The sequence below is a fragment of the Dermacentor variabilis genome, chromosome 8 (genome assembly GCF_050947875.1).
Source record: "Dermacentor variabilis isolate Ectoservices chromosome 8, ASM5094787v1, whole genome shotgun sequence".
Lineage (NCBI taxonomy): Eukaryota > Metazoa > Arthropoda > Arachnida > Ixodida > Ixodidae > Dermacentor > Dermacentor variabilis.
This window is the reverse complement of record NC_134575.1, coordinates 116,693,664-116,720,485: the sequence shown is the minus strand read 5'-3', so window position 1 is coordinate 116,720,485 and position 26,822 is coordinate 116,693,664. Positions and strand designations below refer to the sequence as shown.

The 26,822-nt window shown below is 45.0% G+C and overlaps 1 protein-coding gene across 5 annotated transcripts in view; it reads left to right on the top strand.

Moving 5' to 3' along the window:
- LOC142590549 (uncharacterized) overlaps positions 1-26,822 on the top strand; it is a 112,824-nt gene that overhangs the window by 26,304 nt on the left and 59,698 nt on the right. For 3 of the 5 annotated variants that reach the window (XM_075702755.1, XM_075702752.1, XM_075702756.1), the window contains exons 8-11: positions 2,358-2,464; positions 10,613-10,739; positions 14,908-14,965; positions 22,480-22,573. In XM_075702755.1, the coding sequence (XP_075558870.1) occupies positions 2,358-2,464; positions 10,613-10,739; positions 14,908-14,965; positions 22,480-22,573 (386 nt within the window). Of the gene's footprint in view, positions 1-2,357; positions 2,465-10,612; positions 10,740-14,907; positions 14,966-22,479; positions 22,605-23,740; positions 24,446-26,822 lie in introns of those variants that run through there. The other 2 variants (XM_075702754.1, XM_075702753.1) reach the window with 2 other exon arrangements.

Sequence of the window (26,822 nt, the reverse complement as noted above, 5' to 3'; positions counted from 1 at the left end):
ATCCAGTCAAAAGTCAAATTGGCAATTGCACTTGCAAAGTCAATGGCACTTGCAATTTAAGCTGCGGTTGTTGCGTTGGCATTGCTTGAGGAGGAAACAGAGCGGGCGGAGGTGCAAAACGCACTTGAAGAGATGACGGAAAGTAAATTCGGGCATTGCTTTCGTTTCTCGAAACAAGCAGTGTGTTGGTTGTGCGGCGAACTTGAGCCTATTATCGGGTGCCAGTAAGCCAGTGGAATTTGGCTGCAATGTTTTCTAAATTATTCGGCAATCATAAATAGCAAACTTGAATGAGGACAACTTTGTTTTGTAGAATTTGAGTCTGCGATGACATGTACACTTTCTTGCCATGTTGTCGATGCCTTCAAATCGGTGGTAGGAATCAAAGCCAGCCACACTTTTGCGTCGACTTCGCTCCCACGACTGATAGTGTCGCCTGCAGTGGGCCGACGCCATCATGAAAAGCGTTGGCAGTTGACAGTGAATGCTTCGTCTGCCTCTCACTTCAACGTGTTTCCAAAACTTGAGATTCTAGGACCTCCAGCACTAAATCTGCAGGAATACAGCGCACGGTGCTATGCCTTCTTAGCTTGCCCAGTCTCAGTAGACACAGCAGATTGCATCTGAAACTGATCGTGTGGGCTGCACTCAGCTGCTTTGACAATCATGTACAGCGACGGCCGCGCTAGAAAACGAGGCATGCGCCAACCCGTCCCCAATTCTTCTCTCCCTCCGCCTACATGCTAGTCCCCTCCTCCCCCCTTTCTCCTTTGCTTGCATGGGAAGATTGCACACATGAAGCCAACGTCGTCCTCGGCTAACCCTCGCACACTTTCACTTGCACCCAAAGCATACAGTGCGCGGGACATGATAGGACCTTATTGCACTGGGACTTTATACGGAACCTGACGCTGCTCCACTTCGGCAGTTGCTCTCAATCGCGTGGCTCACAATTTGAATGGTGCATTTGCGAGCTTTGCAAACTGGCACAGGTAATTCAACCATTTGACCATCTGCATCCATGGAAGTTTCCATTTATTGTCTCAGTATTTCTTCGGGGCAGCAGCGAAATTTTGATATATCAAATTTGTGTATAAAGACGCTTCACTATATCGAGGTTCAAAATCGATGGTGTTCAATTAACTAGCAGTTCTAAAAAGTTTGGCGTATAGAGAATTTCGTTATATTGAAGTTTGTTATATTGAGGTTTAACTGTACTTGATATTATTACGATATCATCGAGTGATGCTCAAGGGACGAGCCGCCGCAAGAACGACGACGAAGTGGGTCTGTGCCCTTGGCGTGAGTGAATGTCGGCCTGGCGCTCTGGCTCCAGTCCAGTGTAAATAGCCTGTAAATAGTCTCTTTCGTCTGTGTCTTTCTACACGTAACAATATTTTGTGACGGTGAAGGCTGCAGAGGCGTTTCACTTTCACTGCTGCGTTTTTCCAATGTGCGTCTCGCATCAACACAATTCGGCAAAAAGCAGACGTCTCATGCAACCTTGACTGCGTGGCGCCGGCAGTTTAGGCTGTGTTGTGCAAATTAAGTTTGGCACTTACTGCCTGTCCGCGAGCTTAACCCATTCCCGCCAGTAAGCTAACCGGCTGGTTGCCTCCAGACCAGTACGGCACATCTGCGGCCGTCAGTCTAGCCCATGCGCGTACTGCGTGGACTAGACATTTGTGACCTCGCCTGAGGTTGGTAATTTCGGGCAAGATCACTGGTAAGCAGTTAACTTCTCGTGGCTGTTTCCGAGTGTCGCCATGCAGGTGAGCAGTGTGTTTTCCTTAAAACCCTGCCTTGGCTGTTAGGAGTAGTCATCACCGCTTTGCCGAGTGTCCGCGACCGCTCAGTAGAAGTTACAGCTTACAGTTTGGTGATGACTTTATGCTGATCCATTCGCACAAGCCATACATCAGCCACCTTGACAACAAAAGGAAAAATATGGGGGGCAGCTTGAACGGTGCCATTTTTCAAAATAGTGCAGGCAAACGATGCCCCCAAAACCAGCAACATTGTGCAGCATCCTAAAGCTCGATCTAGATTGGCTCAGTAGAGAAGATGGCAGTGTCGCAGGGATGTCTGAGCCCAAACAATCAGTTGGTAGCTGTAAATGAATTTGTCTTTGGCTTGTCTTGGCTGCGAGTTGTGTCGAGGCAATATTGACTTGCTCACCGAGGCTGAAGTTGTTGTTTGTACAGTACGTGATCGCAAGTTTTGATAATTTGATCTAGAGTGAATACCCAATAACGTAATGTTTGGTCGACTGTTTGAAAATATTGAAATATTCACCCAAGCCTAGATATGCACGTGTACCTTGCAAATGCAAGCAAAGCTACTGTGGTGCTTTGCAGGCAAGCATGCGGGTGGCCATGGAGCAGTACCCAGACACCTGTGCGGTGCTGGTGCGCAGGCACGGTGTCTACGTCTGGGGCGACTCCTGGCAGCGTGCCAAGACCATGTGAGTAGGGACGCACTTCAACGCCACCACTTCGCGCACTTTCTCTCCTCCCTTTTAGTCGCCATGCAAGCCTACATCATCAGTGTGATGATCAAGGGATGTAGAAAAGGTTGATTTCTCTGAGGAATGCAAATAAAACCCCAGATCTGCACTCACACGTAAGTGCAATGACTGCAATGACAGTGGGCAGGTTATTGTGTGGCTATTGACGTGAGAGGCACACTAAAGAAAAATACAGCACCGAGTTAGTTTTTACAGTGATGAAGTGTGCTTTAAAAATTAGTTTTTCAGTAATATCTCGCTAGCAGTGTGACTACTAGAAGAGAAAATGAAGGCCAACTTTCTGTTTTTTGTGCTTCACATCAGTACTCTGACACCAGTATGTCAGCTTGATGTCATGGTTTTCAGAATACTTTCTCATTCCCCCGTTCCTCATTATAACATAATCACATCCGACTTGAAAATGCCTTCGTTAGGTGGAATAATTATCATAAGTGCATACATTAATATCAATGAAAAAAAAAAGTCTCGATCAGATCTATTCGAAAGAAGCAGATGTGTGATGCCTCTGACAAGCCTGCACATGGACTCTTGTGCCTCCTACGCGAGTTCTTTTCCAGATGACGTGTTGTACAGGGAGCTCATGCATTGTGTGCCCAGCCTGTTGGTCATTTCAGCCTCGGTTACCTCTCTCATTCTCTCATTTTTTCGTATTACGTCAGCTTTTGGAAACTGGCTGATATCCGATCATGCTGCAATGAGTAGCAAAAAAAAAAATGCCTTTTGATTTGTGCACGTTAGGGCTGTGTACCCTGAAATGATCATTTATGCTTCTAGCAGATGGCCGAATGTGATATTTGCACAGCTCCAAGGAGCCCAATACATGACATGATAAACACAATTAGGTATATCGTAGACTTCCGTCAATTCTACTCCGGTTAGTTCAATTTTTAAGTTATTTCAATCCCAGCCGAGGGTCCTGGGGCGGGCTCCCATGCACAATGTGCGATTATGGTATTAACCCGATTCTATGCACCGTTTTCTTTTTCTTTTTGATGAAAATCGGGCCAAAAATTACCTGCATGGTTCAGTCAGACACGAAGCCAAACTGCCTTTGCAGCGTTCGTATTCTTTGCTGCATAACACGAATGTGAAGTAAAACCTCGTTAAACCGTGCCTGCTTAAACAGTTGTTTCGTTTTAAAAGTAGTAAAGTCAAATCCCTGACTCAGCGGCCATTGAACATAATGTGTTTGTACCTGCACAAACTGTACCAGCTTATTGCGTACGCATCGGTTAAAGCGTAGCGTTTCCCCTTTTCGTCGCGTAAACCTAGTGGTGCGTCATTTTCATTGGGTGGCCCGGCAGAACAACAAGCCTCAGAGATCGCAACAATGCCTCCAAGTGCCCTGTGCGTTTGCGCGTGAAACCACATCAACATCATTTCGGTGCTGTGCCAGAGAGCCTTGTGGCGTCGTGCAAGCGAGGACTCGCGTCATGCCGTAGCTCGGATAAAAAAAGACGGCGAGTACTCAGCATAGAAGAAAAATTTGACACCGTCCGTGCTATCAGACGTTACACGAAGAAGTCGGCGCTGGCACGCGACAAGGATGTGCTGTTGACTACGGTGTGTGGCATTTGGAATGCGAAGTTGCTCGGCAGTGCTGCTGCGACCGTGAAGAGACTCAGGCTACGAGGTTTGCGCCATCGTTGCATTTGTTGTTGCCGAAGTGTCACCTAGCGACAGTGATGAGGACGACACTGAAAGCGACAGCACAGGCAATTCGGGCCCGGCAGTGGCAGAAGCTGCGCGTTATGTCAGCCTCATGAATGCAATCATTGCGACGAGAACAGCCACCCGCAATAAAAAAGGCGTCCCGGGACTTCTGCAGCACTACCGCGCGCGTGCATGGAGATTACGTAATGTCAACGAGGAATCTGCCATGTGAGTGTTTGCCGAGAAGAGGGGGCTGGCTGAAAAGCTGGCACGCAGCTTCAGTAAGTTTGAGGCCGCTGTAGTCGTGCTAGGCCGCCGCGGCATCAAACGAAAATAACACTTTCGTCACGCGAAATGAATAAATACTACATGTTTTTTTCCCATTCATCACACTCTCCCCGAGTTCCGTTTTCGACAGGTAAGTGGGCGATCTCATGTTATTTCGGTTAAGCAGTACTACCATTTAGTACATACTTTTTTCGAGCTCCGTCCAAATACGGTTTAACAAGGTTTCACTGTATCTTGGCAAAGCTGACTTTGAAGAAAAAACGTGTGGCGAAGCTGACTTTAGGTAACTGGCCGACATTGTGCAAGTTTTTCTTGCTAAAAAAATATAGTGTGCAGTAGATTCCTTTGTTTAGTAACTTTAGTGTCATTTCTACTTTATTTTACTACTTTAGAGACAGAAAGAATTGGTGCATGCTTTATTCGAGGGCAAATACTGCCAAATATATATATATATCATAAATATATATGATAAATTTATGAGCAAACTGAAAATGCTGTACTACAAATCATTTCCGCTTGAAAAGTATGGGAGTGGAAGTAAGTCGCGCAAGCCATGGATCTCGAAAGAACTCATTAGGCAAGTCAACCAAAAAGATAAGCTTTATCTGTCTTTTATCAAGCCGAAGGACTTGTCAAAGTGGAAAGAATATAAACAGTTTAGGAATAAATCGAACAAAGAAAAAGAAAAGGCGAAAAATGATTACTACAGCTGTATATTTAGCAATGATTGCATGCGCAGAAGTGACAAAGTATGGAAAAAATAAATGAAACACTAAATAGGAAATCAGTCGATACACGAACAGATACGTTGAACATTGATGGCACCTTTGTAGGTGGTACAGAACTTGCGAACCATTTTAACAATTTCTTTGTTAAAGTAGGATGCATAGACCACGACATTCAAGATACAATGCATGCAGTTTCATTAAGAGAATCTTTATTTTTAAAGCCTACTAGCATCCCTGAGGTGATTACAACATTTTCATCCTTGAAAAATAGCCACAGTCGAGACGTAGATGACTTAGAAATTAGGCCAATTAAGTACGTCATAGACTTACTTGTACCTGCAGTAATGCATATTTTAAATATTTCCCTGTCAACCGGAGTTTTCCCACGTAATATGCAGGTAGCGAGAGTAATAGTTATTCACGAAGGAGGTGACAAAAATAATATTAGCAATTATCGACCTGTATCTATACTTCCTGTGCTATCAAAGGGACTCGAAAAAATTGTTAACTTTAGTATTGATAATTTTTCACAAGAACATGGCTTGCTAACCGACTGTCAACACGGGTTTAAGAAAAAACAGTCTACGGAAACTGCTTTAAATATACAGAAGGAGCTTAATCTAGAGAACATTGAAAAAAAAATTGTGACTTTAGGGTTATACTTAGACTTCAGCAAAGCCTTTGATAGAGTCAACCATAAATTGCTGCTGTAAAGCTGGAAAAATATAGCTTCAGAGGAATAACACTTGAACTTATCTGATCCTATTTAGAAAGCCGACATTAGTTTGTTGAAGTTAATGAGAACAGATCGCAGATAAAACCTTCGACAGCGGGTGTGCCCCAAGGTAGCATCCTTGGCCCGATACTTTTCCTGTATTACATTAATGATATTGTACAAGTAAGCGATATGTGTAAATTTGTCGCGTATGTAGACGACTGCTCTGTTTTGTTTACAGGCAAAGATTTAAAAGAAATAACGCCTATAGCAAGCTCAGTTTGTTATGGGCTTCGAGCATGGTGTAAGGCAAACGGCCTCATCCTCAATGAAATCAAAACAAGATGTGTTATTTTTCATACGCAAAAGCTTTTCTAACAAAACAGAATAATCAGAGCTCGTGACATACATAAATTCAAAACATTACTAACTTATAAGAATGCTATGCTGGGAAAACTCGATTCATTCCTAACCCTGGCAACTTTACAAGAAAATAGAAGCACATATTCGTATCGTCGCCAGGCACCATGGCAGATCCCTTTCTCACGTACTAATTATGGCTGTCAACGCCTTAAACATACACTACCTTCCCTACTTAACTATTTCAGCCAACGAAATGTTGATGTGTTATCTCTAAACAAAAATAAAATATTTGATTTATTCTTATAGATGTGTATTCTTAACTACTCTAACAGTTCCGCAGAACTTATCATGTTGTGTCTATACGTTCACACTTGTAACTTTTATTCCTAGAAACCAGGTTTCCGCTGCACTGATTGTGCCTGGACCACATGGCAGTGGTTGAGTTGTAAACTGAATTCTGCAAAGGACGTCTTCGCGTTTCTAAAATTTGAGGATGTGATGATGCCCTGGGCTACGTTACCGGGGTGTCTATCGCGAAAACAGCAGCCTATATGTAGATTTTTTTTTGTATTTTTTAAACATAGATGCACATATATATTTGCAGATATGTACAATAATTTCTAAAAAAAAGAATGTTTCCTGGTGGCAACTTGTGTTTATTGTACACTTCCATGAAATTTGTTATATTTATGTATATATATGTATATATATATGTATATATGTGTGTGTGTGTGTGTGTGTGTGTGTGTGTGTACATGTGTGTATGTGTGTGTGTGTGTACATGTGTGTATGTGTGTATATATATTGCTTTTGCATTCTTGTGATATGTGAGATTGAGTCTGTGTTAAATAATATGGAAGATAACAGATTGTAATTGTATAATGGAAGTTACTTTACACAACTGTATTATAACTAGTTTCCATAACATGAAAGTATCTGCATATACTTGTTTAAAATGCTGTTACATCCACACTTTATGCGTGATTGTGTTGCACACCAGCCGCTACCGTGCCTGTCTGGGAGTCCGGAGCTTTGTCAAGCCGAAGAAATTTAGGGCTTTTTTTCCGGCTTTCCCTTTTTCACCTTTATTCAGTAGTGCAAATAAAAATGATGATGATGATGAAAAAAATGAAACTGCGATGTGTTTTGTCAATTTTTCTGCATCTTGTTTAATTTGAGCCACCAGATAATTCGATAAATTTCGTCAGTCCTGTCAGGGTCGAACTAACAGATGTCAACTGTATATGCTTCTTTAAGCAACCTTTGTGACATCTTTTTCAGCCTGTAAAAGGACATTGCAGTGGTTTCTCTAAATATCATATACAGTAGAACCTTGTTGGTAGGATCCCATTAAATACGGTTTGCTGGTGCCAACGTTCGTGATCGAGAACACAAAAAAAACCAACAATGTTAAGATTATTTTTTACCACTTGGTACATTGAAACTATAAGAAGTCAGCAGGGGATTTTTGAAAACTTTGTTAATATGGTGTTTCTAGTAATGAGGTTTCACTGTATTTCGTCTATAATGCAGATCATTTTAGCTGTGAACATAGAGCAGTGTACCTGTTTATAGCGTTCTTACAGAACAAATGTGGTGAAATATTTTAATAAATGGTTCACATCTTGAGTTCTAAAGCACTTTTAGTACTTTTAACCAAAATTTAGGATATTTGGGCTTTGACTGTAGTATTTTTGAAACCTTATTGTAGGCAGGTCTGGTGTAGCAAGGTGTAAATATATTTCAAGGCATTTTGAACAGAAAAAGATTTCTTGTGTTACATTTCTTTTCCAAGTTTCTGCCTTTAATCCTTCATTAAATTGCAATGGACATTGGGTTCTCTGTGTTGCTTCAAAGTTTTCAAAGCACTAGTGTTCACAACTATCCGTTGAGGAATCAGGACTTTTTAAAATAAGTTACAGTAGACATCCTTTAATTAAACGGATATTGAAGGGACCGACCAAATTGGTCAAATTATTCGGTGGGTGCAATTAAACATGACACGCAAAAAAATTCCCCAAGGTACCGCCAATTCTTTCGCCAGTAATTATTCTAACACACCCCCAAATCAAGTGTGCACCTATTTTCTGTGTGTCCAAAGCAAAAAACTAACATGGAAATGACATCAAAGCTCCTAAACAAAGTAGAAATCTGACACGCACCCAAGTTTTTTGCAAGAAACGTGTGGCATGGCCACCGATTTTCGCAGTACAGTGAAACCTCGTTAAACTGTAGTTGACTAGAGCTCAGAAAAAGTATGTACTAAACGGTAGTACTGCTTAACCGAAATAGCATGGAGATCGCCCACTTACCTGTCAAAAACGGAACTCGAAGAGAGTGTGATGAAAGGGGAAAAAACATGTAGTATTTATTTACTGCGCACAACAAACATGTTATTTTCGTCTGATGCTGCAGCGGCCTAGCAGCGATGACAGCGGCCTCAAACTTACTGAAGCTGCGAGCCAGCTTTTCAGCCCAGCTCCCTCTTCTCGGTAAACACTTGCATGGCAGATTCCTTGTTGGCGTTGCATATTTTCCATGTACGCTTGCGGTAGTGCTGCAGAAGTCCCGGGACGCCTTTTTTATTGCGGGTGGCTGGTCTCGTCGCGACGGTTGCATTCCTGAGGCTGACGTAATGCGTTGCTTCTGCCACTGTCGGGCCTCAATTGCCCGTGCTGTCGCTTTCCGTCTCATCCTCATCACTGTTGCTAGCCAGCACTTTGGCAACAACAGAGGCAACGATGGGGAAAAGTTGAACCTCATAACCGACATCTGTTCGCGGTGGCAGCAGCGCTGCCAAGCAACATCTTCGCATTCCAAATGCCACACACCGTAGTCAACGGTAGATCCCTATCGCGTGCCAGTGTCGACTTCGAGCCATGTTCGATAGCACGAACAATGTCCAATTTTTCTTCTATGCTGAGCACCTGGCGTTTTTTATTCAAGCTTCAGCACGGCACCATTTCTACGTTGCACGGCGCTGCAACGCTCTGTGGCATGGCCATAGGCACGGCACTGAAATGATGTTGATGTGGCTTCATGCGCAAATGCACAGGGTGCTTGGAGGCTGTTGTTTTGATCTCTGAGGCTTGTTTTTCTGCCGGGCCACCCGGTGAGGACATTCACAGCCATGATTGCGCGATGAAAAGTAGAAACACTACGTGTTAACCAATATGTATGCACTTAGCTGGTACGGTCTATGCGAATACAAAACGCATTATGTTCAATGGCTGCTGAGTCAGAGATTTGACTTTACTACTTTTAAAACAAAACTACTGTTTAAGCAGGAACAGTTTAACGAGATTTTACTGTAGTAAAAAGAAGAAACTGACGTATTTGACTTTAACAGAATAGAAATTTATTTGCACTAGACACTCAGTTGTCTGCCGTCATAACTCTCAGGCAGCAGTTTATTGCTGCCTGTGTTCTACTGCATGTCCTCTGTTTGATCCATTGTGTATTTGATATTGTTCATTTCTCAAACGACTCTGCAACAATCACATATGGGATGGTGGCCCGCACCTGTGACAACCATTTCACTGGCTCGTCTTACAATGCATGTAACTTCCTGTACCACTAAAAACAAGTGACGCAAGTTGTTGTCACTAGCTGAGCATGTAAGATAACCTATCTTCCGAATGAGCTTTCGTACTCTAAGACTGAAAGCGGCACATTGTCATTGTTGCGCTGCACCAGTGTGTGAGCATGGTATGCGAGAGATGAGTCTGTCACCATCTTGGGATGGCAATGGCAATGATGCTGGCTATGGTAACTCCGTAGATAGTTACTGCTGTGAACCCCGCAAATGTGGTTTTAATTTCTTATTTGATTGCACCGCGTAGGTAAACTTCAGACCAATTTCATTGAAAAAGAAAAAGGGCTGTGCGATAGAATTAGGTAACTACTGTAATCATTGATTGTGAGCTACCATTCTCACTTGAAATTCTTCCTGTGATAGTCCAAAAATAGCCATCTTTGGCAGAGCATGGCGTTTGTTTGAAGTATTCATTTTCCCCTAAACGCACCAAGGCAGACGCTGCCACTAAAGGGACCGTGGTTGGTATCACCATTGCGATCAATTGTGTGCTTGCTGACTACTCAAGTTTGAAATATCTGGTGAAGGTCAATCTTAAGATTGAAATAACAAAAACTTTGTAGAAATGTATGGATGTCGACCGAAACCTCTTATCTGGACCAAATTAGCTGGAGTTGAATTTAGAGAAACTGCTTTCAGAAAAATCCGGTTCAATTAAATCCAGGTTTGCCCATAATGCAGCCATCCCAACAAGTAACACTGTCGCTTGTGTCGTGACCGGTGTACAAACGGTGGCGTTGCAGGTGCGAATGCTACGACTACCTCTTCGACATAGCCGTGCAGATGAAGAGGCTCGGGATGGACCCAACGCTGCCCCCACCGCCGCAGCAGAGCGCTGCGGCGGCCACAACACTTGCCGAAGCAGTGCAGGTCAGTCAGTCGTCAGTTTGGCTTTTCATCCACTTTCTGTCTGGCAACGGTCCCTCGAGCATGTGTGCATATACTCTTGCATGTTGACTAATGCCATAGCAATTATGCAGACATTCTAGCCGAAATTGCACCGTTAGTGTCATGTGGCGGATATTTGTGCCTGAACTGCATGATTTTCCCATGCTCGCCACAACAAGCATTGTTTTTTGTCGAACATGACATGCTATGTGTGAGCACTGGCGAAAGAAAGCACCAGTGTCACGGGTTTCACAAGACGTTGGCCACAGCCACGGTATGCGGCTTATAAGTTTATGGTATGTAAGAAGGGCGCGCAAATACTGAATAGTAGATTTTGAATCGAATCAACAAAAAGAAATCCGAATATTCTATACCAGGAAATGTAACACAGTTTTATGCTTCCAAATTTTGTGGAAAAGACAGTGCTGTGCATACTCCGAAAGCTAATCACGTTACTTAACAAGAATCTTCGTACAGTAAAACCTTGTTAATGCGTAGTTGGTGGGGAATGTGGATCAGGTGAGCCCTAAGCGATGTGCTAATTAATTGGCAATGGCACATGAGCAGCTATAGACTCACCGGCAAGAAAAAAAACATGTCTTAGTTCTCCCTCAAAACTTACACTAAGGCGAAGTTTTATTTGCGAGCAGGCCGCAAATAGTCTGCGATTTTCACGTGCCACAGCGGTGGCCTTGCAAAGATTATGGTATCGTCAAACTCGGCAAGGCCACAGACCAGTTTCTACATCATGCCCCACTTCTCTGCGAACGCCTTCATGACGGTAAACGCACATGCCGCATCGGAGATGACAGGGCCATCATCCACTTCCACGTTGTTGTCGTGAACTACGTGGAACCACCAGAAGCTATGGGAGCTAGAAACACATCATGACCACCCTGTTCTGACATTGCTGTGGAAAGTCCGTGTGCTGCAATTTTGCTACCTATGGTTAGCACACATGACATTTCTCTGATTCTGGGCTTGGACACGCTGAAAAATGAAGTAAATATTATGCACTAACCGTTTGGCATGCGGTAAGTGACTTAAGCAGTCAGCGGATACGTTCGGTTCAGTGGTGACAGGATGCGGGATTCATTGCAATTGTACTTAAACAGGAATTACTTATTAAGCAGGTATGTATTAACAAGGTTTTACTGTAGCTGTCAGTAAGCTTGGTACCTATGAATCAAGATGCATAATACAGTAGAACTTCTATCACACGTTTTGGAAAGAACCGTGGGGAAACGTAGAATCCAAAGTAACTAAAAAAAATTTGACTCAGCTATTGTTGACATCTACGTAATGCGAAGCGTCGCGCGGATCGTTGCGGCCTGAGATGCCGACGTGCATCGTGCTGGTGGTGCTCCAGCAGCCCGAAACGCATTTTGTTGTTTTTCTATTACGTGGTGTTTTAAGAGGGGGACGAGAAACTGAAACGAAATCGAGCTGGGGGGCAACGCCGGATGCTGCCGAAGTTGAGTGAAGCGAGATGCCCACATCGCGCCGTCTGCCGCAGAGAACGGCGGCATGTTTGGATTATTGCCTACTAAAAGCATGCAGAATGCTACCAATAGCGATACGTACCATGCGCTACAAAACAGGTAGGCGAAGGTGCTTATCGGAATAGGCTTGGCGGTGACAGCTGTGAATGCGGTGTGCGATGGCCCGGGTGGAGATTTGCAGGTACTGGAATAAAAAACTGTGTGTGCCGTCATTTTCACACGAAACGGGCAGATATTTACTGTTCTCGATCACACGCGCCTCACGCCTTGTGCTGTGTAACAGATAGGCGAAGATACTTATTGTAATAGGATTGGCGGTGATAGCTGTGAATGCCATGTGCGATGACCCCGGAGAAGATTTGCTGGGACCAAAATGGAGTGTGCGCCAGTGCTTTCATGGGAGAGGGGCGAGCGTGTATTGCGGTGAAGCTGCCGCAGCGGGCGCCTGTATACTGTTCTTAATAGAGTGTGCCTCATGCATTTTCTTGTTTACATGGGATCTAGCAGCCGGAAAATGTATCATACGATTGCAGCTTGTTGACATACTGAATTCTCGTGCCGAAAAATTATTTTTCCAGAAACGTATGAACCAGTAAAAAATGAGCGTAGCTCTATTGGGTGATTTTTTGTGTTCTCAATTGCAAACCTTGGTGTTGGGAAAAACGTACATAACGGGAACGTATCAACGAGGTTCTACTGTATACTCTACTCTTATTAAAGAAATTAGGACGGCAGTACTGATAACAGCTCAGGTCGCATACGAAGGTTTGAAAAATACTTTATTTATAGGATGTCTGTCGAATAGAAGTGAGCGTTTTTTTTTTCCTCAGAAGCTTAACAAATAGCAAAGTTTACCTAAATACCAGTAGCTTTTTCAGTTTAAAAGGGGCCATACTGGGCTTACTGGCAATCTTCTGCTGCTTAGGAAGTATTGCTTATCAGTTTTCTTCCATAGAACGGCAGAATGTTTTCATCTTTTTGGCAGGTGGTTTCTGTGGGTTATCATCATTTCTTAAGGCCAGTCTGCACAACAGACGAAAGCGGGGAATTCGCATCGCATCACTCAGCACCGCTTCACACGGTCATTGGCACTAACAGTAAATAGTTCTTAAATCGGAAGCCTCATGGCAAGCTCGCACGACGCCCCTCCCCCCAAGCCCCCGTTATTTTATTATTTTTTTTCTTTTTCCTGGACGCATCCATCTGCCGTCCATGTGAATGCATCTACAGCCGGGGGTCAGCACACTGTCACATGATATTTTTGAGCCCGCCATGTAATTCCAGTGCTATGCTTGTGATGACCTGCTCGAAGCTATAGAAAGAGGCTGTTGGGCGCTTACAAAGATCGTTTGGAACGAAAGGCCACCACACGGTGTTTTTGCAAAAATGCGAGCCGTGAACATGAAACGGTTATCCCATGCACTCACTTTCACTGGCATTGTGTTTTGTCAGCATTCTGAGGGATGTGTGACTGCTGTGGATTGATCTGCTCGTAACTTTAGTCGCCAACACCCGACGATGCAGCTTCAATTAGGCCTGACGGGCTAGACAGTGTGGCCAATGGTGTGATCCTGACAAAAATTTGACGCTGGCCGATGCGATAAGGGCCTGCAAACTGTTGCAGAAAGCTTGTCGGTAATATGTCCTTATGGGTGGCTCATTAGTGATCGGTCGCGAGATCACGCATACTGGCTAGATTGGCAGCCGTTGAAGCACATTTGGGTCTGCCGTTGACTAGCCGGCAACTATCCCGTGCCAGGTTAGTCTGTGTGCTCACATGTGGGTAGAAAGCTCCGGTCTGCACGAATCTACGCGTGTTAACACTCAACTTGCATATTCGATGCGATCAGCATGCCTTCTGGTAGTTAATTGGCTCAATCTTTACACATGCACTGCTTTTGTTCTTTGTGCTGTTTGTGTAGCAATAATTTCTATTGGTCCAGCCGACCTGGTCAAACCCCTTGCCAAAAAGATTGAGCGCAGCGTTCTCACAGCATGCATCAAGGCACCGACGATAGCCAGGTCATTAACCTAAGGTACTGACATTACAAAAAATCAAATATTTTAGAAACTGAATATTAGAAATTCGATTCGTGAATCGAATTATTCATTTTCTTTATTCGAGCCGAAATCAAATATTTGAGTATTTGCATACCCCTAGTATTTAACCATCACTGCAGGGAAGATGAAAACATCAGTATGGGGCACTTGTCTCATTGCGTGTTGAGGCTTGAAACCACTTGCGAACTGCATTTTGGCATTTCCATAGATCAAAGTACTGTCTTTCCTCGTAGTAGCAATAATTGATAGAGCTAGCCAATAAGCATCCCAGCAGCACATCTCAGCATGTCTGCCGGGAAGCTATTGGTTGACTTTGAGAATCATCCTCTGACGGTGTCTGACAATTTTTGTTTCATTTTTTTTAACTATCCACATTTTGCTTGTACCTATGTTTTGCCTTTGGTGTAATCTGGGAACATTGTCATGCTTGTAAAGATACCAGTGTAACATTTTATCCCAAGCACTACATGTCAGCAATGTTCGTCCATCTGCATTCTGCATACCTTAGGCACGTCTAATGTAACCCCTAAACAGCTGCCATGCACAATAAACAAGCAAATGATTGTTCCTGATTGTTCTGCCCACAGGTGGCAACAACAACTGAAGCTGAAGCAGCACCCGTGGACCCGCCTGCTACTCTGACTAGTGAGTACATGGGCTAGTTGTCCTTTGGTTAAGCTTGTTTGATTGGCGCTGTCAGTGACAGCCCATGCACTGGCCTATGTAATGTAGTTGGAACTGTCTAAGATGGGAAATTGCAAGAATTTCCGAGACCTCTGCCATATTATGTCATTTGGCATAGCTGTTAAACGTTTGACCAGGATAGCACAACCTTACTAGAGGTGTTCATATAGTGGAATTTTCTAATCAAATCAAATAGAAATATTTTAGAATAACAACCTCTCAATATCAAAACGAGTCTGGAATACAGTGAACCTCATTCATACGTTCTGAGGAAAAATGCGAGGGAAAAAAAACCCACATTAATCAAGAAAATGCACTATTCAAAGCCACCAAAAAATTTGGCAGACTTAGCTCTAGTTGACGTCTCCGTGATGCGAAGTGTTGCACGAATCATTGCAGTTCAAGACGCCAATCCACACTGAAATTGTAAGGCCCAAATGGCCTATGGCATGCTTGTCATTTTTGTAGATTCAGTAAGCTTACGTTTGTGGTTTTAAAGCGCAAGACTTAATTGCTTCATGCGTTGAAAAATCCGTTGTCCGGCGTTATTGAAAAGTTGACCATTCGGCAATGTGGCACCACAATTCAATGGCACCAAAATTGATGGAGCCACCATTGATGGTCGAACCCACGAGCTTTGGTGGGAGAAAACAATAGGAAGTAAGAACGCATTTGAATGATAATGTCCTCTATAGCGCATGCTAAAGTTACTGTCAACTTTTTAAAATTCGGCCTGGGTCAGCAGCTTCTTTGAGAGGGTCATTCTGGCGGGAAGTACTGAGGTGCCCACTAGGCGCGAATGTTGCAGCACGAGACGCAGATGCATGTCGAGCTGCTGGGGCTCAAGTGGCCTGATAACACGCATTGTCATTTTCCTATTGCATAGTGTTTAAAGACAGCGATGGGAAACCAATGCAAAATTGAGCCCATGGGTAACGCTAGGACAGGATTCCACCAGAGCAACACGTGCTGCTCACTTTGCAGCAGGAAATGGCAGCACATTCGGGTTGTCACCTATTAATTATTTCAGGTGCACTTCTAGCAGCACTATGCTATGCGTGCTAGGAAACAAGATAGGTGCAGATTCTTATCGCAGTAGGGTTGGTAGGTGTGAATGCAACGTTCGATGACACGTGAGATTCGTTAGTACTGGAAGAGAGAACTGAGTGTGTGCCAGCATTTTCGCATGACACTGGCAGAGCACTATGGGAAAGCTGCGTGCCTCCTCCCTGACGCATGCCTCACACCTTTTCTTGTTCAAGGGATCTAGAGGCCCTGAAATTGCACGAAACGGGATTGTATCACTGAGGTTCTACTGTACTTTCTCATTCCTAAGCGGAGTGAAATATAAAGTTGGTGTGAAGTTCATTTATAAAAAAAATGTGAGGCTCATTTGTAGAATGGTCCAACTGGTAAAAGGAACACTCGAGGGCAGAGCATGCTCGGATTTCCCTAGGTTGCCTGGATGCCCGGTTGCCCGGATTTCCCTGGGGTGCCTAGGGTGCCCGGATTGCCTAGGTTTGCAGCAGATAACTTGTGGTTGGTAGCTTCGACTCCTTTCAGCACATCCGTGCAGTGCACCAACATTGCAATTTCCACAGCCACTTGCAACTAGGGCGCAATAAAAGCAAAGGTGTGCCTATGTGTGTTCCTTTTAACAGTGGACCACACTGTACACCCGTGAGCAAAAGTATGCGGACCAAAGGGTCGCCGAAAGAACAGAATCTTTCCATAATTAGCATGCATAAACGAAAACTGATGAGTCCACTAGAAAACTTGTAATGCCAAGTTTGGACTGCATACTTTAATTTCAAGTTACATTAACTGACGGAGCAGAAAATGAGTTTTATTGCGCAATGCCTGGTCCGTTTACTTTTGCTCACGGGTGTACATTGTTGACTGAACACTGAACTGAACATCCGGACAACTAAGGAGCTTATAAAGGAGCAACAACAGGTTACTGTTACCTGGGGCACCTTGGCAATGACAATAATGTGACAAGGAAATGGCGTGTCACCGGATGCATGTTGTGCAGTGTTATATTCATCAGAAAGAAGTGCTGATCAAGGTAACATATTCCAGTACTGTCAAACCTGTTCCTAATGAAGTCACATTTAGACATGATGAAAAAGTAAGTTTTGCCCAAAAGGCGAAGCATTGATAGCAAATTAGTAAACAGCTATACAAAGTAAGGATAATAGTTTTATCAGCTGTATAAACTTTCGACTACTAGCTAAATTAACAAGCCTGGTGTCACATGCACAGGCAAACAGGAAGGAATCTCGCTCGATGAACGCGGGCACTCGCTGTCAAAACTGAATGGCAAAACTGAATGTGCGCCCCGAACAGCGATCTGCAATCGCGCCCCAGCTCGTCCTCACAGCTGCTTCGGACCGTCTGCTGTTATTGCAAGCATCACATTGAAACGCACACCTGTTGTGACAAGCACGCTGTGTGCGTCTCTTTCCTTGACCGTCCTGCTAATTGGCATGTCAAATGTTATCAGTGTCCGGTCAGCGTTTCCATTTTGTGAACAAATAAACTCTGTCCCGCAGCAGGCGTATCACTCGACTTAAGCACTTTCGGCACACAGCAAGCGTCCTCTGCTTGTGTTACGGGCTCCATTTTGACGAGAGCTCCATGGTCAGAGTCGGTCAGTTGGTCTCAGTCTATTGGTGAGCATCATCATTAGACTTTGTTGCATTGTGGGGTGCAAACGTAGCAACTGGCAATATGTCAGCGGACTGGCTGCAGCGCATCGGACTGCCGCTATCCGATTGGTGCCAGGATTTGCGGCTGTCACTTTACACTGGAAGATTACTAATGCAATAGCGTTTCGCGAGTCTGGTATTTGGGTAAAGAGCAAGAGGACAGGGCCTGGCTGTTTGACCGTGCCGTTTCACGGGAAGAGCAGAAGCGCAAATGTGAATGGTCTCCGTGGTGTGCAGCCACCTGGTGTGCATAGAGCTCAACCACACACAGTAGCAGTAACAAAATCCATTCTTCTTTGCTGCTTGTGTAAATTTTACACAGGAGTGCAATTGCTAACACGTTGTTTTTGCAAATGTTTAAAATGTTTTCCACTTGGTTAGAGCAATATTAGTGCTTTGTTTGGCTGGTTAAGTTCCGCACCAACAGGTGGCTGGACCGTGCAGACCTATCAGGCTGCTCACGTACGGCTACGCTAAAGTTCCTTTATCAGGTTGAGTTTATGCCTCCAGCCATCCATTGAAACCTCCAGCTCGCCTTTGGTTATCGGAATACCAGACACGTTCAGCACTGCGACAGAATGCTCGCGACGCACACTGCTTCGATAGCTCTCACTTGGGGTTGACTGCCAAGCAGCTGGCGGAGAGTTTGGAGAGGCTTCGCACGCCCGCTCCTAAAGAACCCGAAGTCGACGACACGACGTGCCATCATGACGCAAAGCCAGTGAAGGTGGAGCTTAGCCCCGATCACTTGGCGAACGAGTTGAGGAGAAAATGCATGACTATGGAGGAGGGTAACTTGTAATGATCTGTAGCTGTCTTAATATGAGATGTTTCACACAAATTGTGGTGCGAATGAATAACTTTAGCTGTGCCCTATGTGCCTACAAAATTTGTCTGAACAGTTTCAGTGGCCCTTTAAGTCTGAACTATCGCATGTCAGAAAAAACTAATTTATCCAAAAAAAGATAATTTTATTTCCTTTTTAAGGCCCCTGTGCAAGGAATAAGTGGCCGATTCGTTGCTGCGTGCACTTCCGCATATGTGCAACGAAGTATGCTTGTATTTCTGCCAGTTTTGTGCTATACGCCGATGCAAGGACTGCAAAGGCTTGAGTCAGATCTGCATGTGAAGGCTTTTGAGCACACGGCACATTATCATCATCTGAGTTAGTCATTGTTTGATAGTGAGAGAGCTTGTTCAATTATTTCATTGTCACCCAGTTCGGCACATGACATCGCGCTGTCGACGTCTGCAAAGTCTTCAAATGTAACGGCGGCAGAAATCTGCACACTGCCGCCTAGCAGGTCATCAATGATCTCTGCATTTCAGCACGTTGTGGTAGGCAGCTGGTTGAGGCTCTTCAGTTGTGGAGTCCTTCGGGCTGCGGGGCAATGTTGGTGCCATTTAATACAGCCTGTCGATAAGTTCACGAGAAAGACTTCTTGGAGCCAGCAGTGTGTTGTGTGGAACGCAAACTAAACAAGCAAAATGACGAGAGCAGGCAATGCATAGAGTTGCCTGAATAGGATGTGATGATGGCAATGTTGATGTGACGTATAATTCCGGCAACGCCTCGAAGATTGGCATTTGCGGTTAAATCTGTGGCATAGTGCTGCCATCAAGGCAAGGCCTCAAGGATTACCGTCTAACATGCAATCTCTGAGGCCATATTTGATTTCTTGTCAAGGTTGCCAGAGGAGATAATGGCGGCAGAGTCTGTGTATGCTACAACCATGGAGTCTATATAATCAAATGTAGAGCTGGCGGCTGTCCGAAATATCAGTCATTTTCACCGAGCATGTTTGGATTATCGGTGTCCGATTTATCGGTCAACGACTGTATCAGTTATAACAATGAGAAGCCGCTGCACCGTGAACTTCTGTATGTTTTTACTACTTACACTTACTACAATGCCCCCATGCCGCATTATCGGCTATAACAATGAAGTCTGGCTACTGGGTGTCCGTGCGGAAAGGTAATAGAATGCAAAATCCTTGAAAAGTAAAAAGAAGGGAAATTTGGGCTGCTGCATGCCACCATGGGCTGTTTTCCAGCCTTCTCTGCATTGCCAGCCTCGAGCACCTCTCTCCTGTCATCCTTCCAACCCTCCAAACGCGAATGGGCTGTGCCTGTAGATCTATGCCTCGCCACCTTCCGAAACAATGGACTGCGACATCTTCGCTGACGGCACTGAGTGCTGCTGCCAGATTGCTCGTTAGCCTCCCATGCTGCGCAATTCTGCAAACAGACTAAGCCGCTTATGCTTCTCTTTGTTGGTTGCGTCGAAGTCATTCCTCGCTACGTGGTTTCTCATCCTCATTTGGCTGTCTGCTGATCATCGGCAACGCACGACATTGCTGGTGAAAAGAAATCACTCTGCTATAGATTTGGAAATGAAGTGCTTCCAACCAATGAGAGTATCGTCCCGAACATGCTTACATCAGATAGCAACGGCGACAGTGATGGCAACAAAGGCAGCGATAACGTGGTAAGGCAGATTGCCTCAACGTTGTCCTCATAGAAAGCCCTGCAGAGGGTTCAATCCCCCTGGGGCTTTGTTTTCGTGAGGGACCTTTCATTGTTTTACGTGGAGCACCTGGACTCCTTGGAAAAGGATGTCGGCAAGTGGCTGCCGTGGCAACCGTCTTGCATTTTTTAAAAGGCCCTTTTTAGGGCCACCTACGCAATGCCTCGTTGGAGCTCGCATGTCGCGTGCCATCCGTGACCCCGCTTTGCAGTTATGGCAATGCCATACTTGAACGCCGACAGCCATGGCTTATTACACGCGATCGGAGTGCACAGGAAACAGAGTTAAACAGTTGAACGAGTCAACACAATCAGCAACCGGATTAAGCAAGGTGGTGGAGAGGGGCACTGGCCTCCCCACCATTATTTATTTATTCATTTATGAATAATGTCAGCCATAAGGCCGTTACAGGGTGGATGCAAACAATGCAACTCAACAAGTGCACGCAGCAACAAGTACAGTCGAACCCGACTATATCGAACCCGTTTACATAGAATTATTCTATATATCGAGCAATTTCTGGGCACGGTATAGTTACAATGAGTATATATAGCAAAAATTATGTTTACATTGAACAAAAATAGCAGCGCCTCCTGATATATCGAACCTCGAGTGGCAGAAAGTGCCCCTGGAAGTTGGCTTTTCCTCGCGGTTGCGAGGAAACCTGATGGCGCGGCTCCATCCAACCGCTCTCCCTACCGTGACCGCGCTGCTTCGGACGAGCCGTCGACACCCCCCTGCAAAAAATGATCCTGGCCCGCCCGCAGCGCTTGCTCAGACAGCGAATCGGAGGCTCTTGTGCCCTCGTCGTGCAAAATGGCGAAAGTGCAAGTTGTCTCGGTGCTTTTCTTGTCCCTCATGTCCATTGTATGAGTGCCTTGCGGGCCTTCTCCTGCCGTGTTGTTGTGATGAAGTGGCAGAATTTGCCTTTCGTCGTGAAGCTCGAAATCATGAATCGGGTCGAACGCGGTGAGAAGTCGGTTGTATCCCCGCAGCGTGAATGATTCTGAGAAACTCTCAGGACAATCTTGAAGAATAAGGGGGAAATTAGGGCTAAAACGGCCGAACTCTCACCCCGGTGCCCGTGGCGCCCGACGCGTACACACGGCCGTGTACAAGTGGTTCATCCGAAATTGCTTCAGCCGTGCCGGCTTCCGCGTGCTCTATGTTGACTGTAAATTCTGGTGAATGCGACGCAGCCGTTGCCGGTGTTGCCGAAACTTGGAGCGAGCTGTCAGAATTTCCGGAAGCTGTTGACAAAGCAACAGTAGACGAGTTTTTGAGTGCAAACGATAGTGTTGCGACCACGGGAGAGCCCGAAAACGAAGACTACATCGTACCGACGTACCGAGCACTAGTGAAAGTGGGCACAATGAGGAAATCAACGACGGTCCTTTGCCTACATCCTCCGAAGTGATTGGTGCACTCGCACTAGTCCGGTACTTCTGCGCGAATGCGGAAGGTTGCGGCCTCAGCTGCTTCCGACTCCTTAGACAATGTGGAGAAGTGCGTGCGTCTTAGGCAGCGAAATTGCCCAAGCAGAAAGAAATGCAGGACTATTTCATGCGAAACTAAGCTAGTTTCATCAATAAAGTGATTTTATAAATGGTATATGCTTTTATGACATCCAATTATTCAGCAGGCTTATATCGAATTATGCTCTATATCGAACTGATCGGCGTTTTTTTGAGAGTTCGATATAGCCGGGTTCGACTGTACAACATCTATACAAGCCTAGTTCAATTAACTGGATACCAACAACCACGATAACACAATCGCCCAGCAGCAGTGTGGATCCAGGCTGCATTATAGTTTTTTCACAACATTTCTGCCATCCCCCATTTTGATTCTTTTCACGCAACCCGGTTATAACGATTGTCAGTTATAACAATTGAATTTTCGTGGCACTTGAATATTGTTATAGCTTGGTTTGGCTGTACTGTAGATGTAATGCGGAAAGTGTGGATTTATCTTGTCCTTGTTCTGCTAACTACTTCCCTCTGAAAAAGAAAAAAAGAAGGTTCGAAAATGTTTTTAAGGTTATTATGCAACTGTTCCCTACCATAAAATAAGTGTTATAAGACCAGTCATTGCAATAGAAGTTGCATTGTACGCCTTGGTTGAACGCACTATCACCAGACAGCACTACTGGCATTACTGCTCACGTCTACATGCTCCAGCGTACATTTGCTCCCGTGTGTATTGATTTCAAACTTCCTGTTGCGTGTTCTGTGCAGCACTAGCTGGCGAGTTGGCCGACACCCCAGGATTCACGCTCAACCCGAACGGCCCGGCCCCAGCCGAGGGCCAGACCACCTACGTTGTCTACATGTGAGCACCAGACTGCAGCAAGTGCCTTTTGGTATGCCTCGCCCACTTGGAAAACGGGCTCTGCATACCCACTTGATCACATGCTTCAGCCACTCCTAGGCTAAAGCCCGAGCTGTCACCCACGAATGCAAGGTTACGGGTCGCGGGTGATACTCTCCTTCGCATCACCCACGAAGAAGAGAGAGAGATAATCTTGTTGTGGTATTGCTCAGTAGAGGTCGTCGAACGTGGCTCCTCATTTCCTTAAAAAGGATGTTACGTGAAGACATGCGATAAGGTGCTCCAAGATTTTTAGTCTTTCCTGTATCGAGAGCAATGATTTAGTACCTGAGAAAATTCTGTCAATGCAAAACGGGTTTGGTGCCACCATGATCGAGATTCCCATGACTTATCGTGCCTCGTTTGTGACAGGTACATATACTGTTGCCAACAGGTAATTCGGACTTGGGGAGGACGTTCTAGGAGTCCTAATGTATAGGCTGTAATTCCACGTACAGAAGACACTCTTTAAGAGACACTGGTGTTCGATTTATTTTTTTAAATTTTTGTCATGTACAAATGAAATTTTCAGGCAAGGTATACTTTAGCCTGCTAGATGCATATATGCAATCTATTTGTTCTTATTTAAAGTCATTTTTGAGATAATAAATACCTTCTGAATATCAATTTGCTCAACTTTTCAACAATTTTACCACTGTATATCAAAGAAAAATTTATATGCACACATTCTAGAACAATTGGAGATCACAATTAGACCATCACTGTAATTTTAGCTCTATTGTTACAAAAGTTATTGCCACATAAAAAATTCCAGCATAGGGGATATCATATTTTATTAGTTTTATTGTGTGTAGAAACGCATAAGCTTTTGAATGCAACAAGAATAATTGAAATCGGACTATTACATCAAAAGATACCCTGTGCAACAGCACGTGTCATAGGAGAAATGCAGCTTTTGAGAAAATGAAAGACGAATTTCCAGGACAGGATCTAGATTTATTCTTAGGAATTAAAGCAAGAAATTCAAGTTCACCTTGCACTAGAAGCCACCAGGCACATAATCACCATCGCTCTCTTTCATGCACCTCTTCTTTATGGCATGCATGAACTTTTCTGCTCTGGCGTGCTTCTTGTCAGACGCCACTAGCCAGTGCTGGTCTTTTTCAGCACATCTTTGAACTGCTGTGCTGCCTCGGCTCAAGTGTAGCTCCTTCAAGATGGCCTCAGGAGCATGTTTCTTCCGAGCATTAAACCTGGTGATTGCTTCAGCAACAGCAGTTTCCCTGTGAAAAGCGAGGCATGTTTGCTTTTAGGCACAAGTGACCAGCTTACCGAATGGAGGCTCTCATTTGCGTTTTGAGTTTTCCCTCTCTGACAGCAGTTGAACAACTTTCGGTCAGAGAGGAGAGTATACACTGGCAGGAGTGCTTCGGCAACATAAGTCGACGTGTAATGCGGGCATTAGGCCTCGTCAGGAGACATCTTAGTCTCCTTTAGCCTCTCTCCGCCGACACCATGTATTGTTGTCTGAAATAAAATAAATAAATAATAAAAAATAATATTCAGGGAGGTTGTAGCGATGCTTGGGTGGAGCTTGCTGCCTTGCCACAGCCTTGTTGTGTGTGTACCATGATTCTTCACCTTTGGGCACCGTGAATGATTTGGCTTTGCATCAGTGGAAGTCTCACGGTAATAAGTGGCAAGGGCAGCACTCTCCATCTCATCAATATGCCCTTGAGTGCCCAGCCATCATAATTTCGAAGCTTTGCCACAAGCTCACCTGTGAGCTTTCCCTTTGCCACCAAGGCTTGGCCTATCTTCTCCCTTATTTTTCTGCAGGAGGTTTCAGAGTGCAGCACCCATCCGTTTGCGCACATGATTTGCGCAATCCTCCGTCGAAATTGCCATGTAGCCATATACCTTCTCCTCCCGGAGGCTGTTGAAAGTGCGGCTATCACCGTCACATGACATAGTTGTGTGTCCGAGTCCACGTTTCTCCAATGGCCGACCAAATGGAATTTTCGCAGTCTCTACCTCCATTTGGCCAGGCTTGCTTGAAGTGTTTTTTTTTTTTTTTTTTTGTTTTTTGCACGTATGTTGAGCTCGCCATTCACTATATTCAGGGTCATCATCCTTGGGGCCAAGCTCGCATCCCAGGCAGAAGTTAGACAGAACTTGAACATAGCCAGCAAGACTTTCTATAACAGTTCCCACACAAATGCGTGACAGGTGTCCATGAGTCAGCCGAGTCCCGTCAAACGAAACTGCTACGTTTCCAGGATTCGCAAAGTTCAGTTCAGAATAAACGGACTTCACAGCTGCTGTGCACTTGGCCGTAACACCCGTGGATGCGTCCAGGGCTGCGGGGTTCATATTATTTTTTTTACTTAGTCTTGGTATGTTTTGGTATGCACACTACAAGAGGAAATGCTGAGAGCCGCGAAAATATCATTGAGTACAGTCTGTCCATTGCCTGTGCTCATAACAGCATGAGCCGCGAGCATGTTCACCTCAAAAGGGTTGCAGGTCGTATTCCCACCTGTTCTTGGCGAGCTCCATCTGGTGCTTATGTCGGCGCAAATGGCACAGTTCACCACTAGTTTCATGGCCACTCCATATTCCCGGTTGCCCTTTAAGGAGGGACATGGGTTGTAAAGATAATGTCACTTATTTCTTAACCAAATTAGATTAAACTGCACACTTGCTCAGTTTCTTGAGCTGGTTTTAAATATGTAGTTATATTTTAAATAGGTCAATTATTTCCTGAGATATTTAGTAATCACATTCTATTGTTTGCTGAAACAATAAAAATGTATATTTCTAACATAACATTGTTATTAACACATGGATAGATACTAGAATGCATAAGGAATACAGCACTGCAAGAGCGAATGTACTTTTGCACAAATGTGTACATACCACGCCAATAAAACCTATGACATAGTCTGGTGTAGGTCTTGAAGAGACCAGCGTGAGCGCACTGAGGGCCGGCGTGGAAAGCGGCGCATACATCCGTGCGGAGCTGCCGCGGTATTACAAGCAGCCATTTGCAGCCGTCGGAACTGTACTTACGGCAATAGACAATTCCGTCGCGGATGGCGAAGTGCGAAGCTTGTGGGCATAACGCTTGGGATGGTGGGCATGTAGGTGAATTGGGGATGTAATCTATCAAAGATGAAATCCAGGAGTCCTTGCGCCGCTCCAAAGCGATGTCGACAGAAGCGAATGGGAGAAGTGGGTCGTCTAGGACGGACACACTGACAATGTCGGCGTAGACAGGCGAGTGCGAAAGAGCATCGGCATCGGCGTGCTTCTTGCCTGAGCGGTAGACAACCCGAATATCGTACTCGTGGAGCCTCAGTGCCCACCGGGCTAGGCGGCCGCAGGGATCCTTGAGAGACCACAACCAGCAAAGTGCATGGTGATCGGTAACATCAAAGGACCGGCCATACAGGTATGGGCGAAATTTTGTGATGGCCCAGATGATCGTGAGACATTCCTTTTCCGTGACGGAATAGTTCGCTTCAGCTTTCGTTAGAGTGCGGCTCGCGTAAGCAACAACATATTCTTGGCAGCCGCGCTTTCGCTGGGCGAGCACAGTGCCAAGACCAACACCGCTAGCATTCGTATGGATTTCCGTGGGAGCAGTTGGATCGAAATGGCGCAGTATCGGTGGTGTTGTGAGCAGGCGGCGTAGCGTCGCGAAGGCATCATCGCAAGTCGGGGACCACACGGAAAGATTGGGGTCTCCCCGAAGAAGCTCTGTCAGAGGTGCCATAATCGAAGCGAAATTGCGAATAAAGCGGCGGAAGTACGAGCAGAGGCCAATGAAACTGCGCAAGTCTTTTAGAGACGTTGGCCTCGGGAATTCTTTTAACAGCACGGAGCTTAGCGGCATCAGGGAGAACGCCGTCCTTCGACACGACATGTCCGAGAATTGTCTGCTTGCGTGCCCCAAAGTGACATTTTTTCAGATTTAGTTGGAGGCCAGCGTCACTGAGACAGCGTAAAACCTGCTCCAAGCGATGAAGGTGAGTAGGAAAATTAGGTGCGAACACTACTACATCATCCAAATAACACAAGCACGTGTTCCATTTGAGGCTTCGAAGAAAAGTGTCCATCATCCGCTCAAAAGTCGCGGGCGCGTTGCAAAGTCCGAATGGCATCACACGAAATTCGTATAAGCCATCTGGCGCGATGAAAGCAGTTTTAGGCTTATCTTCTGCAGCCATAGGCACCTGCCAATAAC